At 47.5% G+C, this 24,653-nt stretch overlaps 2 protein-coding genes and 2 non-coding genes across 15 annotated transcripts in view; 3 read left to right on the top strand and 1 right to left on the bottom strand.

Annotated features, from left to right (window-relative positions):
- SGSM2 (small G protein signaling modulator 2) overlaps positions 1-13,434 on the bottom strand; it is a 34,672-nt gene extending 21,238 nt beyond the window's left edge. For 5 of the 6 annotated variants that reach the window (XR_011523578.1, XR_011523579.1, XM_070562923.1 and 2 more), the window contains exons 1-2: positions 13,192-13,430; positions 9,665-9,740 (exon numbers count right to left, since the gene is read on the bottom strand). Coding sequence is in view for 4 of the 6 variants with exons in the window: in XM_070562923.1 (XP_070419024.1) it covers positions 9,665-9,740; positions 13,192-13,248 (133 nt within the window). In the remaining 2 variants the exon portion in view is untranslated. Of the gene's footprint in view, positions 1-9,664; positions 9,741-13,191 lie in introns of all 6 variants that reach the window. The other variant, XM_008526312.2, reaches the window with a different exon arrangement.
- Positions 13,435-13,493: 59 nt separating this feature from the next.
- TSR1 (TSR1 ribosome maturation factor) lies at positions 13,494-24,626 on the top strand. 7 transcript variants are annotated; one of them, XM_070562927.1, is made up of 15 exons: positions 13,494-14,200; positions 14,863-14,966; positions 15,265-15,484; positions 15,598-15,732; positions 16,128-16,552; positions 17,944-18,103; positions 18,535-18,692; positions 19,038-19,234; positions 19,975-20,137; positions 20,485-20,595; positions 21,555-21,687; positions 23,235-23,351; positions 23,771-23,911; positions 24,016-24,090; positions 24,218-24,626. In XM_070562927.1, exons 4-15 carry the CDS (start codon positions 15,621-15,623, stop codon positions 24,394-24,396), a joined length of 1,971 nt encoding a protein of 656 aa, XP_070419028.1. In that variant the 5' UTR covers positions 13,494-14,200; positions 14,863-14,966; positions 15,265-15,484; positions 15,598-15,620; the 3' UTR covers positions 24,397-24,626. The 7 variants fall into 7 exon arrangements, with proteins under 7 accessions (XP_070419028.1, XP_070419031.1, XP_070419026.1 ...); XM_070562930.1 differs by having other exon boundaries at positions 13,612-14,200; positions 15,265-15,315; XM_070562925.1 differs by having other exon boundaries at positions 13,612-14,440.
- On the top strand, positions 20,739-20,834 carry LOC139074212 (small nucleolar RNA SNORD91 family). The gene has a single exon (XR_011523750.1). It is a non-coding gene; the product is annotated as a small nucleolar RNA SNORD91 family (small nucleolar RNA).
- On the top strand, positions 21,822-21,915 carry LOC139074213 (small nucleolar RNA SNORD91 family). The gene has a single exon (XR_011523751.1). It is a non-coding gene; the product is annotated as a small nucleolar RNA SNORD91 family (small nucleolar RNA).
- Positions 24,627-24,653: the final 27 nt, after the last annotated feature.

Below are 24,653 nucleotides of genomic sequence, written 5' to 3'. Positions count from 1 at the left end.
GACTTAGGACCCCTGTCCCAGTGGGTGCCAGCACCACCTGCTGCCACTATGAATGTACCAGAAGAGGGATGAGAAAGCCCTGACATCCTTCAGCTCATTTCACATGGGAATGATGCATACTAAGTAATAGAAATCAATGTTTTTGGTCATTTGAGTGAATGAATTGAAACAGAGAAACAGAGACATGACTCCACAAACATGAGCCCCTCACTCCCTATCCTGTTCTTCTGGTGGCCTTCAGAGTTATGGTGCCAGATGAACGCAGGGTACTCTGTCATCCCATCCCACTGACAGTAAGGCTCAGGAAACTGCAACTCTGAGCCGACAGGAGTAGTACCAATTTAACTCTAGCACCGTACTGTGGACATCCCCCCTCCCCTAAAAGGCCTGGCACCATCTTCCCTGGGAAAAGCTGGGAAGTACAGGCCCAGACCAGCCCTGGGATTCTCCCTCACCAGCCTCTGACACGCCCCTAAAGTCTATTAAGTTATCGGACTTAACAAACGCTAAATGGGCTGGAAACCACAAATGGTAATGGAATGTGAAAGGACCTCCTCCCACAAACCCCTTCCATACTGATTTAACCATTCCAAGGAGTCCAATTTAGAATGGAGAAGACATCAGCAAGTTAGCGATGGAAGGGACTTGGGAAGTTACTGAATCTTCTCAGACCTTGCTGGAGGGAGAGCTGACTGGTATAGTCTCATGGAGGCAATGTGGCACTATCTATCAACATTGCAAATAACCTCTGAACCAGGAACCCCTCTTCTGAGAATCTAGCCTACAGATATAACTGCAGGGTTACATCATTATAACAGCAAAAGACTGGAAACTATCCACCTGTCCATCAATAGCGGACAGGTTAAGTAGAAAAGGTACATTCATACAGTAGAATATTAGGCAACTCTGAACAAGTATGAGGATGCTCTAGGAACTCACAGTGGAAAGGTCTCCAAAAGCAAGATGCAGAATGGTATGACTGCATAATACCTTTTGATTACAAAAAGGGTGGGATAAACAAATACAATGTTTTTTATTAGTATAAAAAGACTCTGGAAGGATATACAAGAAACAAAAGTGTTAGTGGTTACCTGTGGGGGAATTATTAAGTGGGGGGGGGGGGGGGTGGGTGAGTGGGGGCAGGGAAAGGAGTGAGACTTCTCACTGTATATCTTTTGTATAGTTTTGATTTTTGAACTAGGCAAATATATTACCAATTCAAAATAATACTTGTATTACTTAAGTAGGTGACCCTGGGGCTGGCTGGTGGTGTAGTGGTTAAGTTTGCATGTTCTGCTTCAGTAGCCCAGGCTTTGCCGGATCAGATCCCAGGCATGGACTTACGCACCACTTATCAAGCCATGCTGTGGCGGTGTCCCACATATAAAGTAGAGGAAGATGAGAAAGGATGTTAGCTCAGGGCCAGTCTTCCTCAGCAAAAAGAGGAGGATTGGCAGTGGATGTTACCTCAGGGCTAATCTTACTCCAAAGGAAAAAAAGTAGGTGACCACGTAACCCAGAAACCACTATTCCATCATGAGACGATGCCAGAGACTCTCTCCAACCTGGACGTGAATCAAAACTCACAAAACTCAGAAAAACTGAGTCTGTCCATGGGCACCCACTCCTTCACCAGCTCCCTCAGCAAATAGGGTCTCTCAATCGGCTTGCTTCCCCGCCTCCATAGGAGCACCTGGGCTCTGCCTAGGGCAGCCACAGGTGACTGAGCTGGGCAGGGACCAGAAAAACAATTCAGTGGACTGGGACAGGCTTAGGTACCTCAGGAGCCCACAAGAATGGACTAAAGCCATGGCTGCCCAGGACATGCAGCAGTGGTTGAGAAGGGTCCTCAATCAGCCCAGAGGGCCTCAGAAACAACCCTGGCTCTCAGGTGCATATCTACGTTTAAAGCTATGCTCAGCAGCCAAGGGGCCTGGACAAGACCAGCCTCCGGTCAGCCTGGTAATAGGTGGACGCACTGAATGGCTTTCAGAGAACTAGGCCAGTTTGGTTCATATAAGGACACAGCATCCAGAGTAAGCCCAGCCTGACGTGAAGGCTAGGCCCACGGCTCTGAGCCAGGAGGGGTTGGGAATGGGAGGAGCAGGTGTGGCAAGCGTCCCCTGCTCCCCCACCTCGGCCAGCTGCCATCTGTGCAATGGGGGAGTTGAATTGTAGTTGTCAAACAGAACCCAAGTGAGGAAAGCGCTGGGTGGAGCAGCCAGTCACATATGGAGCCCCTTTTTGCTCCTGGAATTTTAGGGACACTACTCAGAGCAGAATTTTTACAGGCCAAATGCCTTGGATGGTAGAACCAAGACTGCCAGGAGAGGAACGGCCACCCTGGAGATAAATGGATAGGATGGGCAGGATGGGCAGCCTCTTTTTTTTAAAGGAAGATTAGCCCTGAGCTAACATCTGCCACCAATCCTCCTCTTTTTTGCTGAGGAAGACTGGCCCTGAGCTAACATCCATGCCCATCTTCCTCTACTTTATATGTGGGACGCCTACCACAGCATGACTTGACAAGCGGTGCGTAGGTCCGTGCACAGGATCCAAACCAGCAAACCCCGGGCCACCGACGTGGAAGGTGAGAACTTAACCACTGGGCCACTGGGCTGGCCCCAAGCCTCTTTTTAAGCAGGAACTCCCTCCAACTGCTAATGGAGGAAGTCAATGTTTCATCTGTAGCGGAAGAAGTGGGATGAGCAAAGAGGCAAGGCCAGGCATCATCCGCCTCTCTCCTCCCCACTTCCCTCCGGCTATTTCCAACCAGGGATTTGTACCGGCTGCCTCCACTTGGAACAAGCATTTCTATGGTAACTAGGGTACATTTTCTCTTAGCCGGCACTGGTTATGCTGGCTGTTTGCTTCAGTTTTGGGAGGGCACGAAGCCTTGTTCAATATCCTAAAACAAGAAAGTACTGCCCTGATATTCCAGAACCAAGGAGGTGAGGGAAATGAAATTCGTACCATACATACCCACCTTCCTTGCCCGCTGGGAGTGCAGGGCAGGGTCTATATGCACAGCACTCAGTGGCATCCCAGGGAACCAGGCCAGTGCCAGCCTCACCCAGCTTGGCAAGGGACCTACTCTCCCCCAGAGTATCTCTGGACACCATGAGTCTACTGTTCGGTGACCTGAGCTGTCTCCATGAAGGCCAACTCCTTCTCGATGCCTCACACCTCCAGGCTCCACTCCTAGGTAGTCCTCATGGGTAGACTCATCCCTGGGCAGTGCAAGCTTTGGAGCAAGACAGATGTGGGTTCAAACCCCGGCTCCTTTCTTTACTAGCTATTTGGTTTTGTGCAAACCACTAAATCTCTCTGAGCTTCAGCTGCAATTAGGCAAGAGAACAGGTCCCACTTGAATGAGTGCTGACTGACTAAAACAGCGTATGCAGAGGTGCAAAAGGCTCCTTGGATACTGCCTAGCACACTGAAGTGATTGTGAATGTTGGTGCCCTTCCTCCCTGCACCTGATGCCCATGCCCTGCCTTCCCTCCTGCACCCACAGATGATCTGGCTGTGCTCTTGTCTAAGGCCACCCCTTCTACCTGCACACTGGATTTCAGCCCCTTTCACCTCCCCAGGACATCGCTCTAGCAAACATCCCTTCTCTTTCCTATATCTTTAATTTTTCCATATTAGATACTTTCCATTTGTACGTAAACATTCTGTAATTTCTCTAGCTTAAAAAAACACCACCACCACCTCCTCCCTTGGCCCTACATTCTCATTTAGGTATTGAACCACTGAGCTGCTCCCCTTTATGAAAAATTTTTCAAGAAAGTTGCGTGTACTCACTGTCTCTATCTCCTCCTCCTCCCACCCTCTCCTCCCCCTCTTCCTTCTTTTTGTTTTAAACACCATTTCATTATGGAAAATTCCAAATATATACAAAAGTAAAGAAGATCATATAATGAACCCCCATGAACCCATCACCCAACTTAAGCAGTGATCGAGTCATGACCAATCTTGTTTCAGTTATACCACCTCCAACTACTTTTTCCCTTATGCCTAGATTATTCTGAAGCAAATTTTAGACATTATATGGTTTTATCTATGAATATTCCAATACGTATCTCTAAAAGATGACTCTTTTAAAAACACATACATAATGCCTTTATTGCACCTAAAAAGTTAATAATAATTTCTTAATATTAACAAATTCCCTGAGTTCCTGGAGTACAAATTTCTCTGATAGTCCAGATACCCTAAATTCCCAGAAACAAGGATTCCCGGATGGAATCCTGGAGGAGGTTCTAGGAGGCTTTATGGGGAAGATTGTAAGATCACTTTCAAGAACAAAGTAGAATATCACTGGTGGTGAGGATGGTAGTAACATTTATTGAGTACCTACTGCATACCTGGCTCCATGCTTTGTGCTTTACTTGCATCACCCTTTTAATCCTTACATCCACCTGGGGTAGGATCAGATCAGAGTTGCTGAATAACTGGCCATGGTCACAGGTATGTGAACCCAGGTTTGTCAAACCCCAAAGTCACAGCTATAGACCACTACCACATGGCCTCAGCCATGCCCCAAGACAGGCCGAGGGGAGCCAGTTCCCCAGAGGGCCTTCCTTTCTACTCAGTCATTTCCGGATGGAAGGGAGAAGCCAGATGTCCTGGGAATGAGCTGTTCATTCAGTGCGGGTGGGAAGAAGAGAGAGGGAATCTCTTTCACTGAAAAGAGATAGGCTAAAAACTGCCTGGAGTCTGAATCTCAAAATGTGCTGAAATATCTCTGGCTGCAATATCCCAGGTGGGATGCAATCCTTCCGTAGCACCTGCTTCTCTCCCAGCTCATTAGCATCTCCTTGCCATTCCCCAGAGGAGCTTACTGCAGCGACCTTCCTGGCTAATGAAAGCTGCTTAGCAACAGACAGCGGGTTAATAAAGCCCTGATGTTGTTCCCAGATCCACAGACTCCACCCCCATCTCCCATTACAGCTCATCCTCAGCCTGAAGCAACCCTCAAGTTGACCATCTGGACAGGAGGGCAGGGAACCTGGTGACTGAGGGGCAGGGCTGGCCCAGTCTGTCCTGGGCCCTGCCCCCAATGCCTCTAGTGGGAGAGGAGACATTTATGAGTCTGACAACCTGCTCTGCCAGGCCAGGAACCTCTCTGTGGACCAGGAACCTTGTAAACCCACTCTGTCTACCAAAGGTTAAAATCCAACCTCAGCACCCAATCAGAATACAGCAAACAGAAATACTGTGGAGGCAGAGAAACAGCGGCTTCTCCAGCTCTCATGGATTGATGCCTAAATTACTTCAGACTCCTTGACGGGAAGAGAGCACTGTGCCCTCTAAAGCACATACATTACTATCACAAATGCAGAGTTCAAAGGCAAAACTTGGGACAGTTTGCTGCTTAACCCTGACCTTGAGGTGCCCACAAGCAAAAGTTAAAGCGCCTTGCTCTCTAGGGAAAAGGATGGCAGGAGATATCAGCCTACCCCTGGGGGTTCAAGAACCACAGGGAAAACAGGAAACATTAATTTCATTCAGCAGTAAGTCTTCATATTAAAATAAAAGTTTCAAACACCATATTATAGAGCAAAATGCAAACTTGACCCAACTTTTTTTTTTTTAAAAAATTTTTATTTTTTTCCTTTTTCTCCCCAAAGCCCCCCAGTACATAGTTGTATATTCTTCACTGTGGGTCCTTCTAGCTATGGCATGTGGGATGCCGCCTCAGTGTGGCTTGATGAGCAGTGCCATGTCTGCGCCCAGGATTCGAACCAACGAAACACTGGGCCACCTGCAGCGGAGTGCACGAACTTAACCACTCGGCCATGGGGCCAGCCCCTTGACCCAACTTTTTAAGGTAATGAGGAGATATCAAAGAACCGTCTCCCACAGTGGTAGGTTTGGGCCTATTCTCCAAGCCCCACCTTCTGCCAGCGGGAGGGGCAGTCACACTGGTCCTGGCCTGAGGGTTCAGAGGCGGCTGCCTCAGAGTAGCACCTCAGCCAGGCTCTGTGGTAAGAGAACAGCACAGAGACCCCTCCCAGCCAGCCGGGGTTGCCAACAAAGCTTCCTCACAAGGTTTCCACCTGTAGGGCCCTGACTGGCTTCTGGATAGACAGGTTTAGGAACAACCACAGCAAACACACAAGAAATGCACATTTCTCCCCAGGCCTGGGAGTTTCACTGCTCCCTGTGGGTAACGGGAACCTGGGTCTCGAGCAACTTTCTTGGGTTTGCCCAGCGCCAGGTCTTGATCCAGGGATTCTCCAGCTCTATTTCTAAGGCTTTCCAGGAAGGTGCTGTTTCCAGTCCAAATGTCTGTACTCTAAGGAAGCTCAGAGAAGCACATCTTGCCCAGGCCCTGCCCTCTTCAGTCACCCCTAAGCCCTCCTCGGCCAAGAACAGAGGGGCCAGGGCAGAGCGGAGGAGCCCAGGGCGCCCGCACTCCCCAAAGCTCTAGGGAATGTGGTCACTCCATGGTGAATCCAGTCTCCACAGCCTTCACTAGGCTCCGGATCTCTCAGCACCTTCTCTGCACTCCCATTTCTCCCAGAACAAAGCTGAAATCTGGACATGGCTGGGACAACAGCAAGACCCAGCATAAGGCTGGATTTACTTTGGACTAAAAATGCGTTTTTCCAGGGGGTGCAGGAGACTGGCATATCAAAATCTCCAAAAAGTCAGAGGGGTGTAGCTTTCCAGCAATACATATCTATTTTTCCCTCTGCCTCCCCCCAGGAATCCCTAATTATGATTCCACTTTGTGATGCAGGGAAATGGCTGGCAGGCAGGAAAAAAGCTTGATAATCACTGCTTTAAACCAATCTTATTTTGAGCCCAAAGTGGGATCTATTTCACCACTGAACACCAATTTTGACAAAGTGTAAGGATTCCTTTTCCATGGGTCTCAGATGCCCCGGCTTGACTTAGCTTTATACTGTTGGCAGCCCCTCCTGCTGATGATCCCCTCAGTGACTGCATCGAGCCCATGGCAGAGACAGCAAACTGGCAGAGGCTTGCAGACGCCTTTTGATTGGCCCACACATTTTTTTGTAATAAGAATTAGTTATCAGCATTTAAAAACTGGGAAATTTCATATAAAAATCCAGACTGCTGGCTTCTCTTAAAATAAAACAAGGGCCATGGCAAGCCTGGGCCAGCATTCCTGCAGGAGCTGAGCGGTGGGCTGCCTCCCTCAAACAGGGCAAGTGCCAGCCAGTTCACCCCGGTCCCCACCACCGCCTGATGTCTCACACTCTGCAAGCTTCCTGTGTGGATGTTTCTCTTCTGACCCTGTGGGCATTGAAGTTTGCCCTTGTGGACCTAAGGCACGTCCAGAGATCCAGCAGAACAGAGCTCCTCTTGCTCCTGGGCTGACTTTAGAACCCTGGAGACTTGGGTCTATTTTACAGACCCTTGTTCTATTTCTGCAACCGAAACTGGCTAAAAGTAGAAGATTCACTCCTTTTGAGGGTGATATCCCTGCCCGCTGGAAAGGGCCCTGGGCTTCCAGGCAGGAGACAAAAGCGAAAGCCCCACTGGTTCCCGGGGGCCCCTGGGCTGATCAGAGGAGAGCTGATAGTTCCTTCTCACCCTAATTGGCCTGAATGTGCAACGCCCACAGCTTTTCTTTCTGCCTCTCTTCCCCCATTCCCCCATGGCCACCCACGTGTGGTGCCCATGCACAAGCTGTTTGCACAATTTTATTCTGTTTTCTGTGCTTGCTGTGTGTGCTCTGGACAAAGCCTAGCACTAAGTCCTGCATAAGCGGGCCACCAGCAGAGCCCTCCTGGTGACAGGGCCAGACAGTGGCTGACGTCAGGGGAACACAGCACAGGTGGAAAGGAGTAGAGTTCTAATATTCTTCAAAGCCATTTATTGCAAGACTAGCAGCCTTTTTACCCTAGCATAGGTTCTACCCAAGAAAAGGTGAGATCTGATTGCTCTTTGTAAACCTGGGAATCATTACATCATCTCAAAGAACCGGGGAAACTAACTCAAAAGGGACATGGTGGGAACTCAAATCCTGCAAATCTAGCTTCAGCCTCAACATCCAAAAGAGACAGAAAGACAGACATTTTCCGAACTCTTACAATGCTATGCTTGCAATGTTCACATGCATCATCTCAATCCACACAAAAATTCCCTGATGTGGGAATCACTGGCCTGTTTTTAGAGGAGCAAACTGAGGGTGACAGAAGTTAAGAAATTTGTCCAACCCAACTTAAGAAGCAAGCAGAGCACTAGGAGTCACTTGAAAATCACTCAGGCTTTGCCCACAGGCCTTTCCCCGATCGCCCTCCCTCACCTCTCTGCTTTATTTTCCTTCATAACTATTATCAAACCTGTTATTAGAGGACACATTTATGTGTGTATTTGTTTTCTCTCTGTCTCCCCACAGAACGTAAGCCCCTGGGGCAGAGAATGTCCATTTTATCACTGCCATTTCCCCACCTGGAGAACAGTGTCTGGCACCTAGTGGGCCCTCAGTATTTGTTGCTGGACTGACAGGAAGGGCAGCTCCTTCTGCTTCATCACACTACTGTCAAAAAGTGTCCCTTCCCTAATCTGCTCCTTTCATTCCTTCCTCTCGGAAATACACAACCTCTCTAAATTCATGTGCTGTGCTTCGGTGGCCCGGGGTTTCACCGGTTCAGATCCTGGGCACAGACCTAGCACCACTCATCAGGCCATGCCGAGGCAGCAGCTCATACAGCAGAACTAGAAGGACCTACAACTAGAATATACAACTGTGTACTGGGGGGCTTTGGGGAGAGGAAGAAGAAGAAGAAAAAGCTATAAACACTGTTGAGAGAAATTAAAGAAGACTTAAAAAAAAAAAAGAAATACACAACCTCTCTTCCATGAACCCCAAACACAATCTCAAAGGCCAAGGAAAACAACATGGAGATGGCAAATGGCTCCTTGTCCCTTCAGAAAGGGAGTTGAAAGGAAGGTCAAATTTTGGAAATCCAAGAAAACTCCATTGTGTGGAGAGAGAGGCTGGTTCCTACAAAAGCAAAAGTCTTCTCGTTGAAGAGGAACCTATGCTTTATTATGGACTTTCTCCTTCTAAGGTGAGAAGGCTTTGGCTATCCTGCTATCCTACACTCATGCTATTTTGCATCCAATCAAGTGCTTGCAGAGTTGGGATGTTGGAGCAACACAGGTGGGATTAATTAGAAAGTAGCTGTGGCACAGAAAGCACCCAAAAAGCACAAACTCTTCCCTAAAGTTAAAGCAAGGATAAACCAGAGCAGTGGTACCCAAATCCAAATTACCTAGGGCAGTTGTTCTCAAAGTGTGGTCCCTGGACCAGCAGCATCAGCACCATCTGTGAACTTGTCAGAAATGCAAATTCTCAGGCCCGCCTCAGACCTACTAGAATCAGAAATTCCAGGGCTGGGACCCAGGAATCAGTGTTCTAACAAGCCCTTCCGATGACTCTGATGCATGGTAAAATTTGACAACTACTGACTGAGGGAAATAAACATAGATAGATTCTTGGGCCCTAGAGATCCTGATTCAGTAGGTGGGATGCGGCCCAAGGAGATTTTGAAAGCTTCTGAGTTGATCCTGACTTGATTTGAGAACTACTAAACCTGAGGACTCATCTTTCTCTGGCCCCAGCACAGTATTCTCAATTCTAAACCCACCTCCCACTATCGCCCAGTCACTCACTCACCACACAGAGCAATGATGTGGCTGCTATCTTCATGCACAAACTTCCTGGTGACAGCCTCCTCCATGATTTGCTTCACCTGCAGACAAACAGGCATCATTGTTACTTATTTTTCTGATCAAAGGCCTGTAGGCAAGTAAATAGCTCGGCTCTGCCCTCCTCATCTGGGTTCAGACACTTGCAGAGTAGATGACAGGGATGGGGTCAGGGGAGCAAGGTTTCTTCAGCACGGCCAGCTCCAAAGCATCTTGGAAAGGCAACCAGGGAAAAAATGATGCCATAAACCACCAGACAATCAATGCAGATGTTCCAGCCCAGGAGGAAGTGCCCTGCCGTAGAGAACAGGGATGGGGTACTGTTTGCTCCTCTGCACTTAACTGAAGAAAGGCTTCTGGGCAGACACATTATTCTTTAAGGACAAATTGTCTCCATACATGCTGTAGATAAACAACCTGCCCCTTCTTTTCTCCCTCTTCTCCAGGGTTGGGGGTAGGTCCATCCAGGCCTCAGGGACACTCTCCACATGCTTGCAAGCCCAGCCGTCTTTCCGTCTAGGTAGAACACTGATATTTTGGGTTCCTAGCTGGACATAAAAGCTTCCAAATAACCTTGTAAGGTGAGGAGTCACATCTTTCTTTAAGAAAGCACTTTGTAAAAACAAAACTTTCTATTGACAGAGTAAACATATAGAAAGGGTGTATATCATAATTATACAGCTTGATGAATTTTCACAAACTGAACATGACTGTGAAACCAGCATCCAGTTGAAGAAACATGAGGTGTGACCAGCACCCGAAAGCACCCCCCACCATGTCCTGTTTCCTTCCAGTCACTACTCCCCTCCAGGGTACTCATTATCCTGACTGCTAACATCATAGAGTAGTTTTGCCAGGTTTTTGTACTTTTTATAGATGGAATCAGTTAGTGTGTAGTGTTTTGTGACTGGGTTTCTCTTGCTCCCTGGTGTGATTGTGTGACTTATTCACGTTGTCTGTAGTTGTGGATTGTTCATTCTCCAACATGTGAACACACCACAACTGACTACCATTTGGTAGTTTCCAATTTGAGGCTGTTATGAATAGTGCTGCTATGAACATTCTGGATATGTCTTTTGGTGAACACAGGTGCTCATTTCTTTGGATTTTTATTTCTAGACAAGGAATTTCTGATGCATATATTCCACTTTACTAGGTTTTGCCAAATTGCTCTCCAAAGTGGTTGTACCAATTTACACTCCCATCAGCAGTGTGTGAGGTTCTAGTTGCTCCCAACACTTAAGACAAGCACTTTTGATGTCCTGGGGGAACCTGCCAAGAGACAGATACTAATACTGGAGATTAGAGGGATGGATTACCTCAATCCCAGTGTAAAATCTTACAGATAAAGTAAGCTCTGGGCAGAGCTCGTCTTTGCCATTCTTTGGACAAGGCACGCAGTGTCCTGATGCTGCCCTTGCTCCCAAGGCCCTCACCTAGGACTGTAGTTTGGAGGAGGGAAAAGTTTCTAAAGTCTGTGGAGGAGGAAGGAAGGACCAGGAGGCTCCTGCCTGCCGGAAAGTGCTCACGGTTAGTGGTTAGGTAAAAGGGGATCAGATTAATCCTGCACTCTAAACTGTTAAAAGCTTCCTAGATTACTTCCCAAGCGGTGTTTGCATTAAACAGAGCATAGTCACAGCTCAAAGACCTGCAGGCATCTGAAGCAGGCTAGGGGGGTAGATTTGGGCGTTAGAACCTACCGAGGCCTCTAGACTCATACAAGAGGTCCTTCATAAAAGGCCAGCCTTACCTACAATTATCCCCACTGTTACTACGTGTAGGAGAGGAAAGGATGTTTCTCTCTAAATCAAGTGCTGAAGGGGGAAGGGAAGAAAGAATTCAGAGCAGGTCAACCTTTGTTAGGTAGCATACACAGCTGGGGCATATTCTGGACGCTTCTCATATTTGTTTAGGAATCATCCTTAGCATAGTACAGACAGCCTTCTAAGTAGTGAAAAAAGAATCACTGTCTTCTCAAAAATCTTTCCTATTATCCTTGACCAACCCCAAATCTGGATCACACCAAGAAGCCTAGCACATCTGTCCACTGTTTGGGTATGGCTACTTTTTTGTTCTTATTTATACTGTTCATATACGTCTCTGTCACTGAACTGCTTGTTTCCTGCGGATAATCATTGAGATGTGAGATTTCTCTTTTCCTTGGGGAGACCAGGGTTGGAGTTTATATGCTGATTTAACATAATCCTGGCCTAAAAAACTTTTTTGGCTGCTTCACGGCAAAGGCACAAGGAAGCTTCTCACACAGCAGGAAAGGTGACGGCTTCAGCCAGTTCTTTGCCAACAAGAGGGAAGGGAACAAACGTTAGGGCACAGCAGCCAGGTCACAGTTAATGCAGGAGAACCATCTAGAGCCTTCTAGGATTTTATGAGAACCTGGCGTCTTCTCCAATCCTGAAGCTCTAGGAAGGGGTAAAGGAATCCACACGGTAAACTTTTATATATTAGGTAGATATCGTTATTCCCATTTTAGAGATGAAGAAATCAAGACTCAGAGAGGTTAAGTAACTTATTCAAGGTCACACAGAGCAAGGTCCAGACTATTCCAAAGTTTATGCATTCCCACAAGACTTTCAGTCTCCAAGATCAGCGGATTTATTTACCAGTCATTGAGTGCCTACTGTGTGCCAGGCACTGGACAAAACAGATGTGTTTCCTGCCCTCAAGGAGTTTACACATCTGGCAGATGACAGCCACAAAGGTAGGCGGGAGCAGTTCGTGGCTCCACAGGCCTAATCTATTCTAATTCACTCTTCCGGTTTGAGCTCTCCAGCTCTCATATGGGGGTGAGTCATTCATATGGGCACCCCCTCCAATGAAATAGAAATGGGCTTTAGGGCAGGGTCAAGGTAAAGGACATAAGTAGAGAGAAGGACTCTTCTTTTTCTTACATAGGGGGCCTCCCTCAAAAGGGGGAAAAAATCTGAGTCTTAAAAGCCGTTCTCAAGTAAACCCCTGGTCTCTGGGTAGGGAAGTGGGCGTGGAGGGAGAAGCAGCGAGGTGTGCAGCGAAGCCTCCTGCAGCCGGGACTCAGTTCCCAGAGGGATACCGGAGACGGGGTGTAGGGTAATTGAGAGCCAAGCCCCCAAAACACCCGTTTAGCACCGCAGGGGGCTAGCGAGGGCTCCGCCCCCTCCCCAGGCGGCGCCGACAATGTACCGGCAGCCCCGGTTCTCTAGAAATCGCCGCCACCCCTCCCCCGACCTCGGTCTCCCAGCGCTGCTGCCGTCGCAGGGCGGGGAGCTGCGGGATCGCGGAGCACACAATCCCTGGAGCGCGGGCCGAGCCCCCCGGACCGAGGGGAGCTGGCTGCCCCCAGATCCGAGGGAGGGCGGGGGCCGCAGCCAGTCCAGGACCCCGCCCGGGGCCCACGAGAGCCCCCGCCCGCGCCCCGGGGTGGACGCGGAGCTTTCTGCCCACCCCCGGGGCCGCGCAGGCCAGGACCCGAGCCCCTAGGGGTCCTTGCCCGGACTTTACCTCCTTTTTCACGTTCCAGAGCAGTTTCTCTTTGACTGCGTCCTCTGCGCTGCCCATGGTGCGGCGGGTGGCGGGGAGGCGGCGCCGAGCGGCCCCAAGCCCCCAGCGCGCCCTCGCCTCCTCCGCGCCTCTCGGCTCAGCGCCCCACGCGCAAGGCGGAGCCCCCGCCCGCGGCGCTCCCCGCCCGCCGCCGCCGCCGCCACTGCCCGGTGCTCGGCTCCGCAGCCATTTTCCGAGCCCAGCACAGACGTCAGGCAGCTGGCCCGGCCCCTTCCCACTGCCGGGGGCGGGGGGGTGCGCTCAGTCACGGGGAGGGGGGGTCGGGGTGAGGGGGAGGCAGCGCGCTCCCGGGGGGTCGTCGGGACCCCGGGGCGCGCGCCACGCGGGCTGCTGTCATGGCAACGCGCCTGCTCCCGCCCCGAGGGCGCGAACTCGCATTGTGAGCGCCAGCAGTAGCACCGCTGGGCGCCGGGCGGGGCGGCCGGGAGCGCCCCGCACCCCACGGCTGAGGAGAAAGTCGCTGGCGCCGGACCTGGCCTCAATCCAGCTAGGCGCCCCCTGATTTCCACCCGCTCGCTTTCCCGACGGGAAGGGCCGGGGCCCCCTGCACCTCGAGTCTGGCCACGGGGAAGCCAGCGTTAGTCCCCGGGCTGAGAAAGGCCCCAACTCCATCGTCCCTCTAAGTCCCCTGCCAGCCGGCCGTCCTCAGTTGCAAAGCTTGTGGGAAGAGGTTCTGCTGCCCTGAGGGCACGAGTGTCGCGGCCAGCCTCCCTGCCCCTCTAGGGGTCGCCTCGTCCCGTCTGGCCCCTATTGCTCTGTGGGACGTTGGGGCGCGCACGGGACCAGCGGGAACTCGTACGGAGCCCGGGAAGGGGAGAGGAGAGCTCTCCACACGATTCGCCTTGTAGACTTCGGCAGCCACACGGGGGCATTGACGGACAGAAAAGGGTGCTCAAACTGATAGAGAACACCTGCTGCTGCAAACGGAGGCCTGCGTGCACAAATCTAGGTGAGAGGAGGGGCTTAGCCCTCTTCCACACGAATGGAGAATCTTCCATTCTACATCTTCCTAAGTGATGCAACTTGATAGGGCAGAAAGTGAAAATGCAGGGGAGCAAAATAGCCCTCTGCGAGCGAGAACCTGAACCTCGAGTCTACACCGGGCTTTTTGAAGCCCCCCACCACGCACTGCCGCGTGGGAAAAGTTTACACCCCAGTTTTACGGTGTCGCGGCGACGAGCCCTCAAAGGTAGATTTTAAAGAGACTCGCGAGAGGACGCGGGAGCCCCGCCCCTCCCCAGGGTGGGCCCGCCCCCATGGGGGGACCGGAAGCGCTCGATCTGGCCCGGAAGTAGTGCTGTCTCGCTACACGCGAACGGCGGCATGGCGGCCCACCGCTCCGGCCCGCTGAAGCAGCAGAATAAACCTCATAAAGGCGGGCGGCATCGGGGTCGGGGATCCGCGCAGCGGGATGGCAAGGGTGAGAAGAGAGGGTTGAAGGAAGGAGGGGTGTTGAGTCGATATTAACTGCTTTTCCTCATGCCCAGACTGAGCTCCTACCTCCGGCCTGCACCCCGCGCTAAAGCTCTCTGTAAGGTGGGCGGACTGGGGTCCTCTTTCTTGACCTTCCTCTGATGCCCAGCACAAGAGCCCTCTCTGATCTGCCCTCAGGCCGTCTAGCGCTGAAAACCCTAAGCAAGAAAGTGAAAAAAGAGCTCAGCAGAGTAGACCAGAGGCATCGCGCCAGCCAGCTCCGAAAGCAGAAGAAGGAGGCGGTGAGTGAAGCGGGGATTGGGGGATGGTGTGGCTTCACAACCGTTCTAGGAACTAGGAAATGTGGGCCAGGGAAGGGGCCGGGAATGGAGACTAATCCTAGAGCGCACGTCAGGCGTGCAGGTCTAGACTCAGACTAGGGCATTCAGTGCTTTGGTCCGAGCGCCTGCCACCCCCGTGACATGAACGTCACCTTTTACAAGAGAGTTGCTGGCTGCGAGGGGCAACCGCACCGTTGGAAGTGCAGTACTGAGGACGAAGTACTGAAACATTGAGATGTTCTCTAATCCGTACCCCCAGGTTCTGGCAGAGAAGAGACAGCTGGGCAGCAAGGATGGCTCTCCTCATCAGGTACTGGTGGTGCCCCTGCACAACAGGATTTCCCTGACAGAGGCCTTTCGGCTGCTTCAGGATAGGGACACTGGAACAGTACACCTGAATGAATGGGGAAGCAGCCATGGCTTTGTGCTGTTATGCCCCCGCTTGAAACATCGGTGGTTTTTCACATCTGCAAGGCCAGGTTGGAGTATACCACAATATTTTCTATCATTACATTTTGAGTAGTAATATTTTTTGAGAATAATGTGCTGGTGTCAACCATCTCTTCCTACTGACTTTGTCTTCTCTCTCCAGGGGATCTGCATACTGTCTTAGACATGGCTAAAGTAGCCGATACCATCCTCTTCCTCCTTGATCCACTAGAAGGCTGGGACAGCACCGGGGATTACTGCCTTTCCTGCCTTTTTGCTCAGGGCCTTCCCACCTATAGTAAGTGAGTTGGGAGTATTGGAGGCCAGGGAAGGAAGTGAATTAGCATTTATTGTGCACCTATAGTTTGTGGGGCACTGTTTGACACTTGATGCAGGAATACAACTGGTGGGTTGTATTCAGCTGGTAGTGGATTGTACATGTAGGCCTCAACTTGGTATGTTATTTACAAATTAGATATTGAGGTGCTTTTTTATTTCTGGGCTGACCTTTGCCCACAGGAAAAAGAATATGAAGTTTGGTTTTACTGTGAAATTTCTTGAGGGTAGCTGAGTTTTGTTTTTTCCAGTGATCTCTGGGCTCACAACTGAACTGTTAGCTTGGTTGTGAACTGCAGGGGGCATTTCCATATAATGAAGCAACAATTCAAGAAGTCCTTTCTCTTTTACTTACAGCACTAGCTGTCCAGGGGGTTTCTGGCCTCCCACCGAAGAAACAAATAGATGCCAGAAAGAAGTTAAGTAAAGTAGTGGAGAAGCGCTTTCCTGATGACAAATTCCTCTTGTTAGACACTCACCAGGAGGCAGGGATGCTGCTCAGGCAGTTGGCTAACCAAAAGCAACGGCATCTTGCCTTTCGAGATCGGCGGGCCTACCTGCTTGCTCATGCTGCAGACTTTGTGCCTGGCGAAGAGAATAACTTGGTGGGCACCTTGAAAATCTCAGGCTATGTTCGTGGGCAGACTCTGAATGTAAATAGCTTGCTGCATATCATTGGACATGGTGATTTCCAGATGAAACAGATAGATGCCCCTATGGACCCTTTCCCTTTACATCCCAGAGTGATCAAATCCCGGAAGGACCCAGGCATGGCGATGGAGGTGAGATTGATGTTCTTGAAGACTGAACTGTAGATAAGTGTGTAAGCTGGCACAGGATGGGAACTAACTTCGGGAGAAGGTAGTCTGCACACTAGACTACTAGTAGTCCCTGGAGGTGACTGCTAATTTGAAATAAGGCAGTAGTCTACAAATATGTTGACCTGTCATATATTTATCCAGCACTTTGTAGGTCCCTTGCACAGCAATTGGCTCTGAGTTTATAGAAGATACACAAGATGCAGTCTCTTTCCTCAGACAACTTAATTAGATCTGAAAAAAACGGCAAACACCCTTGGAATAAAGAATAAGAAAATGTGTTGGAGCTGGCCCAGTGGTGTAGTGGTCAAGTTCACATGCTCCGCTTTGGCAGCCTGGGGTTTGCGGGTTCAGATCCCAAGCGCAGATTTACACACTGCTCATTGGGCCATGCTTTGGTGGCGTCCCACATACAAAATAGAGGAAGACTGGCACAGATGTTAGCTGAGGGACAATCTTCCTCACAAAAAGAAAGAAAGAAAGAAAGAAAGAGTGTAGTTGAGGTACAGACCTGCTGTGGAAATTGAGAAAGTAGACTAGCAAGCTTCACAGAAGAGATCAAACTTGAGCCAGGTATTGGGAAGGATGAATGTGACGTGTGAGTTGGTGATGACAGAATATCATAGAAGATAGAGACAGTGTGAACTTAGAGACAGTGATGCATCAAAGGGTTTCTTTGAGCTCTGAAGAAATCAGCTTGATAGGAGTGAGATACGTAATAAACTGGTAGGAGTGGGACCAGATTATGAAAGGCCTCAAGAACCAAGCAGAGATATAGACTTCAAATGCTAGGAAATAGAACTATTTGGAAAATTTTGGCAAGTTCAGCTTTCTGTTTCATTCTGTTTCATTTATCGTTTTTTTTCTTTTTGCTGATGAAGATTCACCTTGACCTAACATCTGCTGCCAATCCTCTTTTTGCTAAGGAATACTGGCCCTGAGCTAACATCTGTGCCCATCTTCCTCTACTTTATATGTAGAATGCCTGCCACAGCATGGCTTGACAAGTGGTGCGTAGGTCCGCATCCGGGATCCAGTCTGGCAAACCCTGGGCTGCCAAAGCGGGACATGCGAACTTAACTGCTATGCCACTAGGCCAGCCCTTTTTTTACCCCGCCATGTGCGCTGCCTCTATAGCATGGCCACTGACAGATGAGTGGTGTACGTCCATGCCTGGGAACTGAACCCGGGCTGCCAAAGTGGAGCTCGCCGAACTTAACCATGGCTGGCCGGCCCTATTTCATTCGTCTTCTACTTGAGGGCTATGTTATTTCTGGGTCTTTCTGGTTACTGTGTTAGATTTGGTAGGTTTTTGGTTAATGTTTGACTGCCCATCACTTGCTTTTGGTTTTCAGATTTGTGCTATGGATGCTGTAGCTGATATGGAGGAAGACGTTAAGGTACTAATGAAGGCAGACCCTGATAAACAAGAATCTTTGCAAACAGAGGTTATCCCAGATCCAATGGAGGGGGAGCAAACCTGGCCCACTGAGGAGGAGCTGAGTGAGGCAAATGGTTGGTATTAGCAACTTGTTTGTAATTCATCTGGCTTGGAATTGTAGATTTTGTCTAGCTGCTCATAGTCAGGACCCTATAAGGAAGACTAGGATGAAGATATATTTGGAGATCTCTTACCCCTAAATGGTGTATGTTTGCACTAAGCAAACATTGGACACAGCTTCACTCTGTTTCTCAAATTGCTTGTGTTCTTGTTTTCTGATTAACAATTAAACATCTTCAGGTTCATTGCAAGGTTTATTTAGCTGTTTAAATCGTGCTAGTTTTGAGACAGCTGAATTAAATTTGAAAGTGGTCTGTTCTAGTCATAGTGTATACCAGAGTTTCTGGTGTTGGCAGCAATTTCTAGTGTCTTGCCTAGGTGAGAACACATAGAGTAATTGGGGAATGGAGGTATATAATTTACTTAAATCATTTGGGTTTTATAGACTTCTTGAAGGAACGTTCCAAGGTGGTAAAGAAGGTTCCCAAAGGAACATCCAGTTACCAAGCTGAGTGGATTTTGGATGAAGATGGAGCAAGTGGTGGGGAAGGAGATGAATATGATGATATAGAACAAGAGGATTTTATGGAAGAGGAATCTCAGGTAAGGAGATGGGCCCTTAGGCCACTTTTGTGTACAGCCCTAAATGCAAGGCAAAATGAAATTCTGACTTTGAGGGGGATGTGTGGTCAGTTTCTTAGGGGTGACTTTGTAGTTGCTGGCAATGAGACTTATTTTATAACTGAGTCTCTTAGAATTGATATTGGGCACTCTTCAATAGCTCATAGGTAGAGCGGAGGACTATAGACTGGACTGGTGTGGACATCCTTAGAATTGATAATAGTTTGGACTAGGTGTCTGGTAAAGTTATTTTATTCTTAGCTTAATGGCCTTTAGGGTAGACACAAGTGTGCGTTTCTTCTAAAACTGCAATCCTTTATTCTATAGGATGAGAGTAGTGAAAAGGAAGAAGAGGAGGAATATGAAACTATGACTATAGGAGAGTCTGTGCGTGATGATCTGTATGATGAGAAGGTGGATGAAGAGGCTGAGGAAAAAATGTTGGAGAAATATAAACAAGAAAGAATGGAAGAGATGTTTCCAGATGAAGTAGATACCCCCCGTGACGTGGCTGCTAGAATTCGGTTAGTCAACAAGTCTAAAATCAATCAATACATTTTTATTTAAAACTTACGTGGCTCAGAACTATGTCAGTGTGACGCAAAAGAAGAAAAACACATTGTCCCTGCTCCTGAAAGGCTAACATTCTGTATGGAAAGGTAAGATGTACATACAGGAAACAGTAATACATAATCAAGTTTTAGACTGTGTGATACAGACTAATACAGTACTTTAATGAATACAGTACTTTTTAATTAATACAGTACAGTATTTTATTGAAGGAGAAATAGTAAGGTTAAATTAGCAAATGCTTTCTATGTGAACTTATACTCAATTGAAATATATAATGTTTGGAGATTTTGCGGAGTTTGGATAGAACAGCAAGAATAAAAGCATGAAGATGTAGGTAATCATGTCTGCGCTGGAGGTGAGTGACTAAAGCCAGAGTTTATTGTTGGGTATCAGAGAGGTAAGGCTTTTATCAAGGACCTTGTTTGTCAAGAGCCACTCTCTGATCAGCACCAGGGAGCCACTGTAAATACTTTGTCCTTTGTCAGTGAGAAGCTTAGGTTTGGTTCTGAAATATTTGTTAGAAGCTGTTTTGGAGTATGGTCTTGACTTAGGCTATTAGGTCATTTTGAGAGAGAGTATTAAGAGTTCTTTCAACTAGAGTCTTAGCCATATTAGAAGTGACTTGAAAGAAAGAGTAAATAGCACCATATAAATTTGACTATTATTTTCTTTAAAATCTCCTATATTCTAGATTTCAGAAATACAGAGGCCTCAAGAGCTTCCGGACATCTCCATGGGATCCTAAGGAAAACCTTCCTCAAGATTATGCTCGAATCTTTCAGTTTCAGAACTTTACTAGCACTAGGAGACGAATCTTTAAAGAGATTGAGGAAAAAGAGCTTGAAGGAGCTGAGGTATCTGCCTTCCGTTGTCTATCCCTATAATTTGCTTTTGTTTGCCAAGGTGCCCCCTCCTTACTCCTTCTCTCAGGTGAATACCTTATTTAGTTTTGTGCTGCCCATAGCTGAATTAAAGGAGCTACTGAGTCATTGACAAGAGTGATAGTGGGAACAAAGAGGTATCAGAGATGTTAACTGAAAAAGTCTAATCTAGGTAGTTGAGGCATCTGTGAAAGGCAATTTTGAAGGGTGAGGGTTGACTTTGGGGTAGTGTAAGACTTTTAACATATTTAGAGAAATGTGTCATCATTGTTGAGACCTTAAGGGTACCTGTGTGATTGTTTTCTGCCTTCTTCTCGCAGGTTGGCTGGTATGTCACACTTCATGTCTCTGAAGTACCTGTCTCAGTGGTTGAATACTTCAAACGAGGAGCACCCTTGATTGCATTTTCTTTACTACCTCATGAACAGAAGGTCAGTTAGTGTCTTGTGGGAAATAGGGAGTTATGAAATTTTCGAAACAGTTTTGTCTGACAGTCTAAAAGTTTATTTTTGACTGATATTTTGCTCATTGGTATATGAAAAATCTGCCTTTCGAATTAGGAATCAGAGGATGACAGAGAAGTCAATGATGGTTTTACCCAAAAATGTCTGAACCTGTCTGAAGCATCTCAGTGATGCAATCTCTGTGTGGTTCTGAGACTTCTCTGAGATAAGTATGTTTGTCAGATCAGATTTTAACCAAGCGGGGGCCAGCCCTGTGGCCAAGTGGTTAAGGTTCTGCACGCTCTGCTTTGGTGGCCCGGGTTCGCGGGTTCGGATCCTGGGCACAGACCTACTCCACTCATCAGCCATGCTGTGGAGGCATCCAACATACAAAAAATGAGGAAGATTGGCATGGATGTTAGCTCAGGGCTAATCTTGCTTACCAAGAAAAACGCAAAAAGAAAAATATTTTAATGAAGCATTGGCAGCCCTAAAAATAGAGTGTTTATGCCAAGGTGTAGATAGGTCTCTTTTCTCTTGGTGGCCAGCAGTCATGTAGATTGAGGTGTATGTGAGAGCTCTGGCATTTAATCAGTGTAAGGATTGAGGAAGAAAGGGTTTGCATGAGTGTAGTTTTGAAGTGTGGTGAGTGAGTGATTTGACGGCACTAACTTTGTGGCAGATGTTGAGCTCTTGCATGTAGACACGAGGAGGTCAGCTAGTATAGAAGGTATAAGAAAGCTCTGAAAACCAGCCTGTGTTCAGCTTGAATGCCAGTTGTTGGTGGAGGTAAAAAGAAGACTGTGTCTCATCATCTGCACTCCACCGTAAATTGGCATTGTCAGTTCTTGGAGTGAATCTGAATCTGTTAGTTTTGTTGGCCTTCTTTCAGGTCTAGCTGTTCTACTTTTAGATAGGAAGTTCTGTGTTTCTTACTTCATCTCCAGATGTCAGTACTGAACATGGTGGTGAGCCGGCACCCTGGCAACACTGAACCTGTGAAAGCCAAAGAGGAGCTAATCTTCCACTGTGGGTTCAGGCGCTTCCGAGCCTCACCTTTATTCTCTCAGCACACTGCAGGTAAGCAGTGGGGAAGCTTCTGGGTTCTTGTCTATCTTATTGTCTTTTGTGGGGCTGTGACTTTTGGTGGGGGGTGCACAATACTCAATTTCAAACGTCAGGTCTCTGGGTTAGAGGTATTTTCAGTACTCTGGCTTAGGAACCGATGATGTTTTTATTCAAAATGTCTGAACCTGTCTGAAGCATCCCAATGATGCAACTCTGTGTGGTGCTGAGGCTTCTTTGCCATGAGTATTTGTTCCAGAGTAGGTTTTGAATAGGAGGAGTTAGTGGCTTTAAAAAAATGATGTGTCAAAGTGTGTAACCCTTGGCATCTGATATGCATGTGGCAAAGGCTAGGGGTGGCCCACAGTGGGGTAAAGCAGAGGCGTGTGGCTTTTTTCTTTGCTGAGGAAGATTCGCCCAGAGCTAACATCTGATGCCAATCTTCCTCTTTTTTTTTTTTTGCTTGAGGAAAATTAGCTCTGAGCTAACATTTGTGCCAATCTTTCCTCTGCTTTGTGGGTCACCAGCACAACATGGCTGATGAGTGGTGTAGGTCCACACCCAGGATCTGAACCCGTGAACCCTGGCTGCTGAAGCGGAGCATGCCAAACTTAACCACTAGATCATGGGGCTGACCCAAGGGTGTGGCTTCTGAGATGTTGAGACTGGATAAGAGTTTGGAGGGTGGAGACCAGGGACACTTTTGTGTCAAAAATAATTGTACTCCTACACATTAGGGGTGGGAAGATGTTTTGTACTAACTTGGGGGCTTCTGAATGTCACCTACGCACTTTCAGCAATGGCCAGAGGAAGATGATGAAGGCGGTATTAATGGGTGCTCTGGATAATTTCTATTCTCACCAGCCATGCTAAGTGAGGGATTAACTTATCTTTTCCTTAAAATATTTTATTTCCCTGTAACTTCAGTATTAAAGAGCAGTGGGGCAGGGTTTCATTGAAGGTAAAAACAGGAGCTCCACATAGCTCTCAATATTAGAGGTCAGCAAAGTATGGCCCTTGGGCCAACTCTGTCCCACTGCTTATTTTTGTTAAATAAAGTTTTGTTGGAACACAGTCATGCCTTTTTTTTTTTAATGTCTGTGGCTGTTTTGTGCTACAGTGAGAGAGTTGAGTAGTTGAAACAGAGACTGTATGGCCACAAAGCCTACAATATCTATTTTCTGGCCTTTTATAGAAAATGTTAGCCAATCCTTGCTTAAGACTAAGAGCTACCGATTTAGTGGAGATATTCTCCGTAAAGCATTGATTCTCAAATGAGGTCGGGGTGCTGGGCATCAGAATCACCTGGAGAACTTTTTCATTCAAACTCCATATATAGTCTAATTGCTAAGATTCTGCCTCCAGGTGAAAAATCACTGACAGGATTGGGTTGTATCTTTAAGTTGGATTGAGGCAGGAAAATATTTTGAGAACTAGTAGGGAGAAGAAACACAAGTGTCTTGGTTTTAGTAGTTGGAGTGATACAGCTTTCACAGGCCTCTGGATTACCTATGGTTTCTCAAAATATGTTGGTTTTTGTTTTTTACTTCTTATTTTGTCAGCGGATAAACATAAATTTCAGAGATTCCTGACTGCTGATGTGGCCCTGGTGGTGACAGTCTATGCCCCAATCACTTTTCCTCCTGCATCTGTGCTGCTTTTCAAACAGAATAGCAATGGTAAGTTGAGTTCACAGATGTGAGTAGGCCTGCAGGTCCTAATGGGTTTAACACTGTTTTCTGTATTTAGGTTTGGGAGGCAAATGGTATGAAGAAGGTAATGATGGTTTTCAAAATAGCCCAATATCAGCCTCACAGTAGATCTAAGGCAGGAATGACAAATGGGGTTTTATCTTGCTTGCAAACCTTAGCTAATAGATAGAGGCTGCTAAGAGTGCTATATTTAGGACAGATTCTGGGGACAGGTTCAGCAGGAATATCACTTAATGATTTTTGCCATGGACCCAGGAGGGCACCATAGTACATCCCTATTTTAAAGTTTCTATAAGATCTTGCATATGTCTTTAAATGGACTGGAGTGGTAAATGAAGGCTTTGGCCTGTAGACTCCTGAATAGCTGCTCTGCTTTTGCCCCTTAGGAATGCACAGTCTTATTGCCACAGGCTATCTCTTGTCAGTGGATCCAGACAGAATGGTCATCAAAAGAGTTGTTCTGAGTGGTCATCCTTTCAAAATTTTTACTAAGATGGCAGTAGTACGTTACATGTTCTTCAGTAGAGGTAGGTGTGAAGGATGGGATCTGATTGCCTTTGTGGGGTGAAGGTTGGGTTTACATTTTGTGGGTAAGTGTTTCATCTTGGTCTTCCATGTGTTTCATTCTAAGAGGATGTGCTGTGGTTTAAACCAGTGGAACTGAGAACAAAGTGGGGACGCAGGGGACACATCAAGGAGCCTTTAGGTAAGAGAATGTGGGATTTTGGACCTTGTCTAGATTTTTCCAGTGCTACTAAATGACTATTGGGTTAGAAGACCACTGCTTTAATGTTTTCTACCTTAATTTGACCAACCTGCTGTTTTCTTTCTAGGTACCCATGGCCACATGAAGTGCAGTTTTGATGGGAAGCTAAAATCTCAGGACACAGTACTCATGAATCTCTATAAACGAGTTTTCCCAAAATGGACTTATGATCCATATGTACCAGAACCAGTACCTTGGGTGAAAAGTGGGATTTCTTCAGCACTGCCTGAAGTGGACATGGAGTAACGGATTCAGTGGGATTCTGTCTCATTATTGCTAATTAGCATTCTAGGGATGGGAGCCTACACATTGTGATTGGGCAAAGTTTGTATTTTCTACTTTAGCCTAGAGGTCTCTTGCCCCTTTTTGAAAAAGTCTTTTCTTGCCCTTGACAAGGTGTCTCAGTTAAGTATGAATGTTTTTCTATTGCTGCTTTGTCCAAAAAACTATTAAATCTTACTGAAATATGTACTCTCTATTAGGATTTTGAAAGCTGTTTAAGA

This window comes from Equus przewalskii, chromosome 10 (assembly GCF_037783145.1).
Source record: "Equus przewalskii isolate Varuska chromosome 10, EquPr2, whole genome shotgun sequence".
NCBI classification, from domain to species: Eukaryota; Metazoa; Chordata; class Mammalia; order Perissodactyla; family Equidae; genus Equus; species Equus przewalskii.
This window is presented reverse-complemented; position numbering and strand designations above follow the sequence as displayed.

Excerpts from the sequence above, each read along its gene's own strand:
- TSR1 (XM_070562925.1), top strand. The coding sequence starts at position 14,296 with ATGCAGGGGAGCAAAATAGCCCTCTGCGAGCGAGAACCTGAACCTCGA. Across the intron at positions 14,441-14,862 it reads GCGGCGACGAGCCCTCAAAG|GCCGTCTAGCGCTGAAAACC; the intron begins GTAGATTTTAAA and ends ATCTGCCCTCAG. Across the intron at positions 15,485-15,597 it reads TTTCACATCTGCAAGGCCAG|GGGATCTGCATACTGTCTTA; the intron begins GTTGGAGTATAC and ends TTCTCTCTCCAG.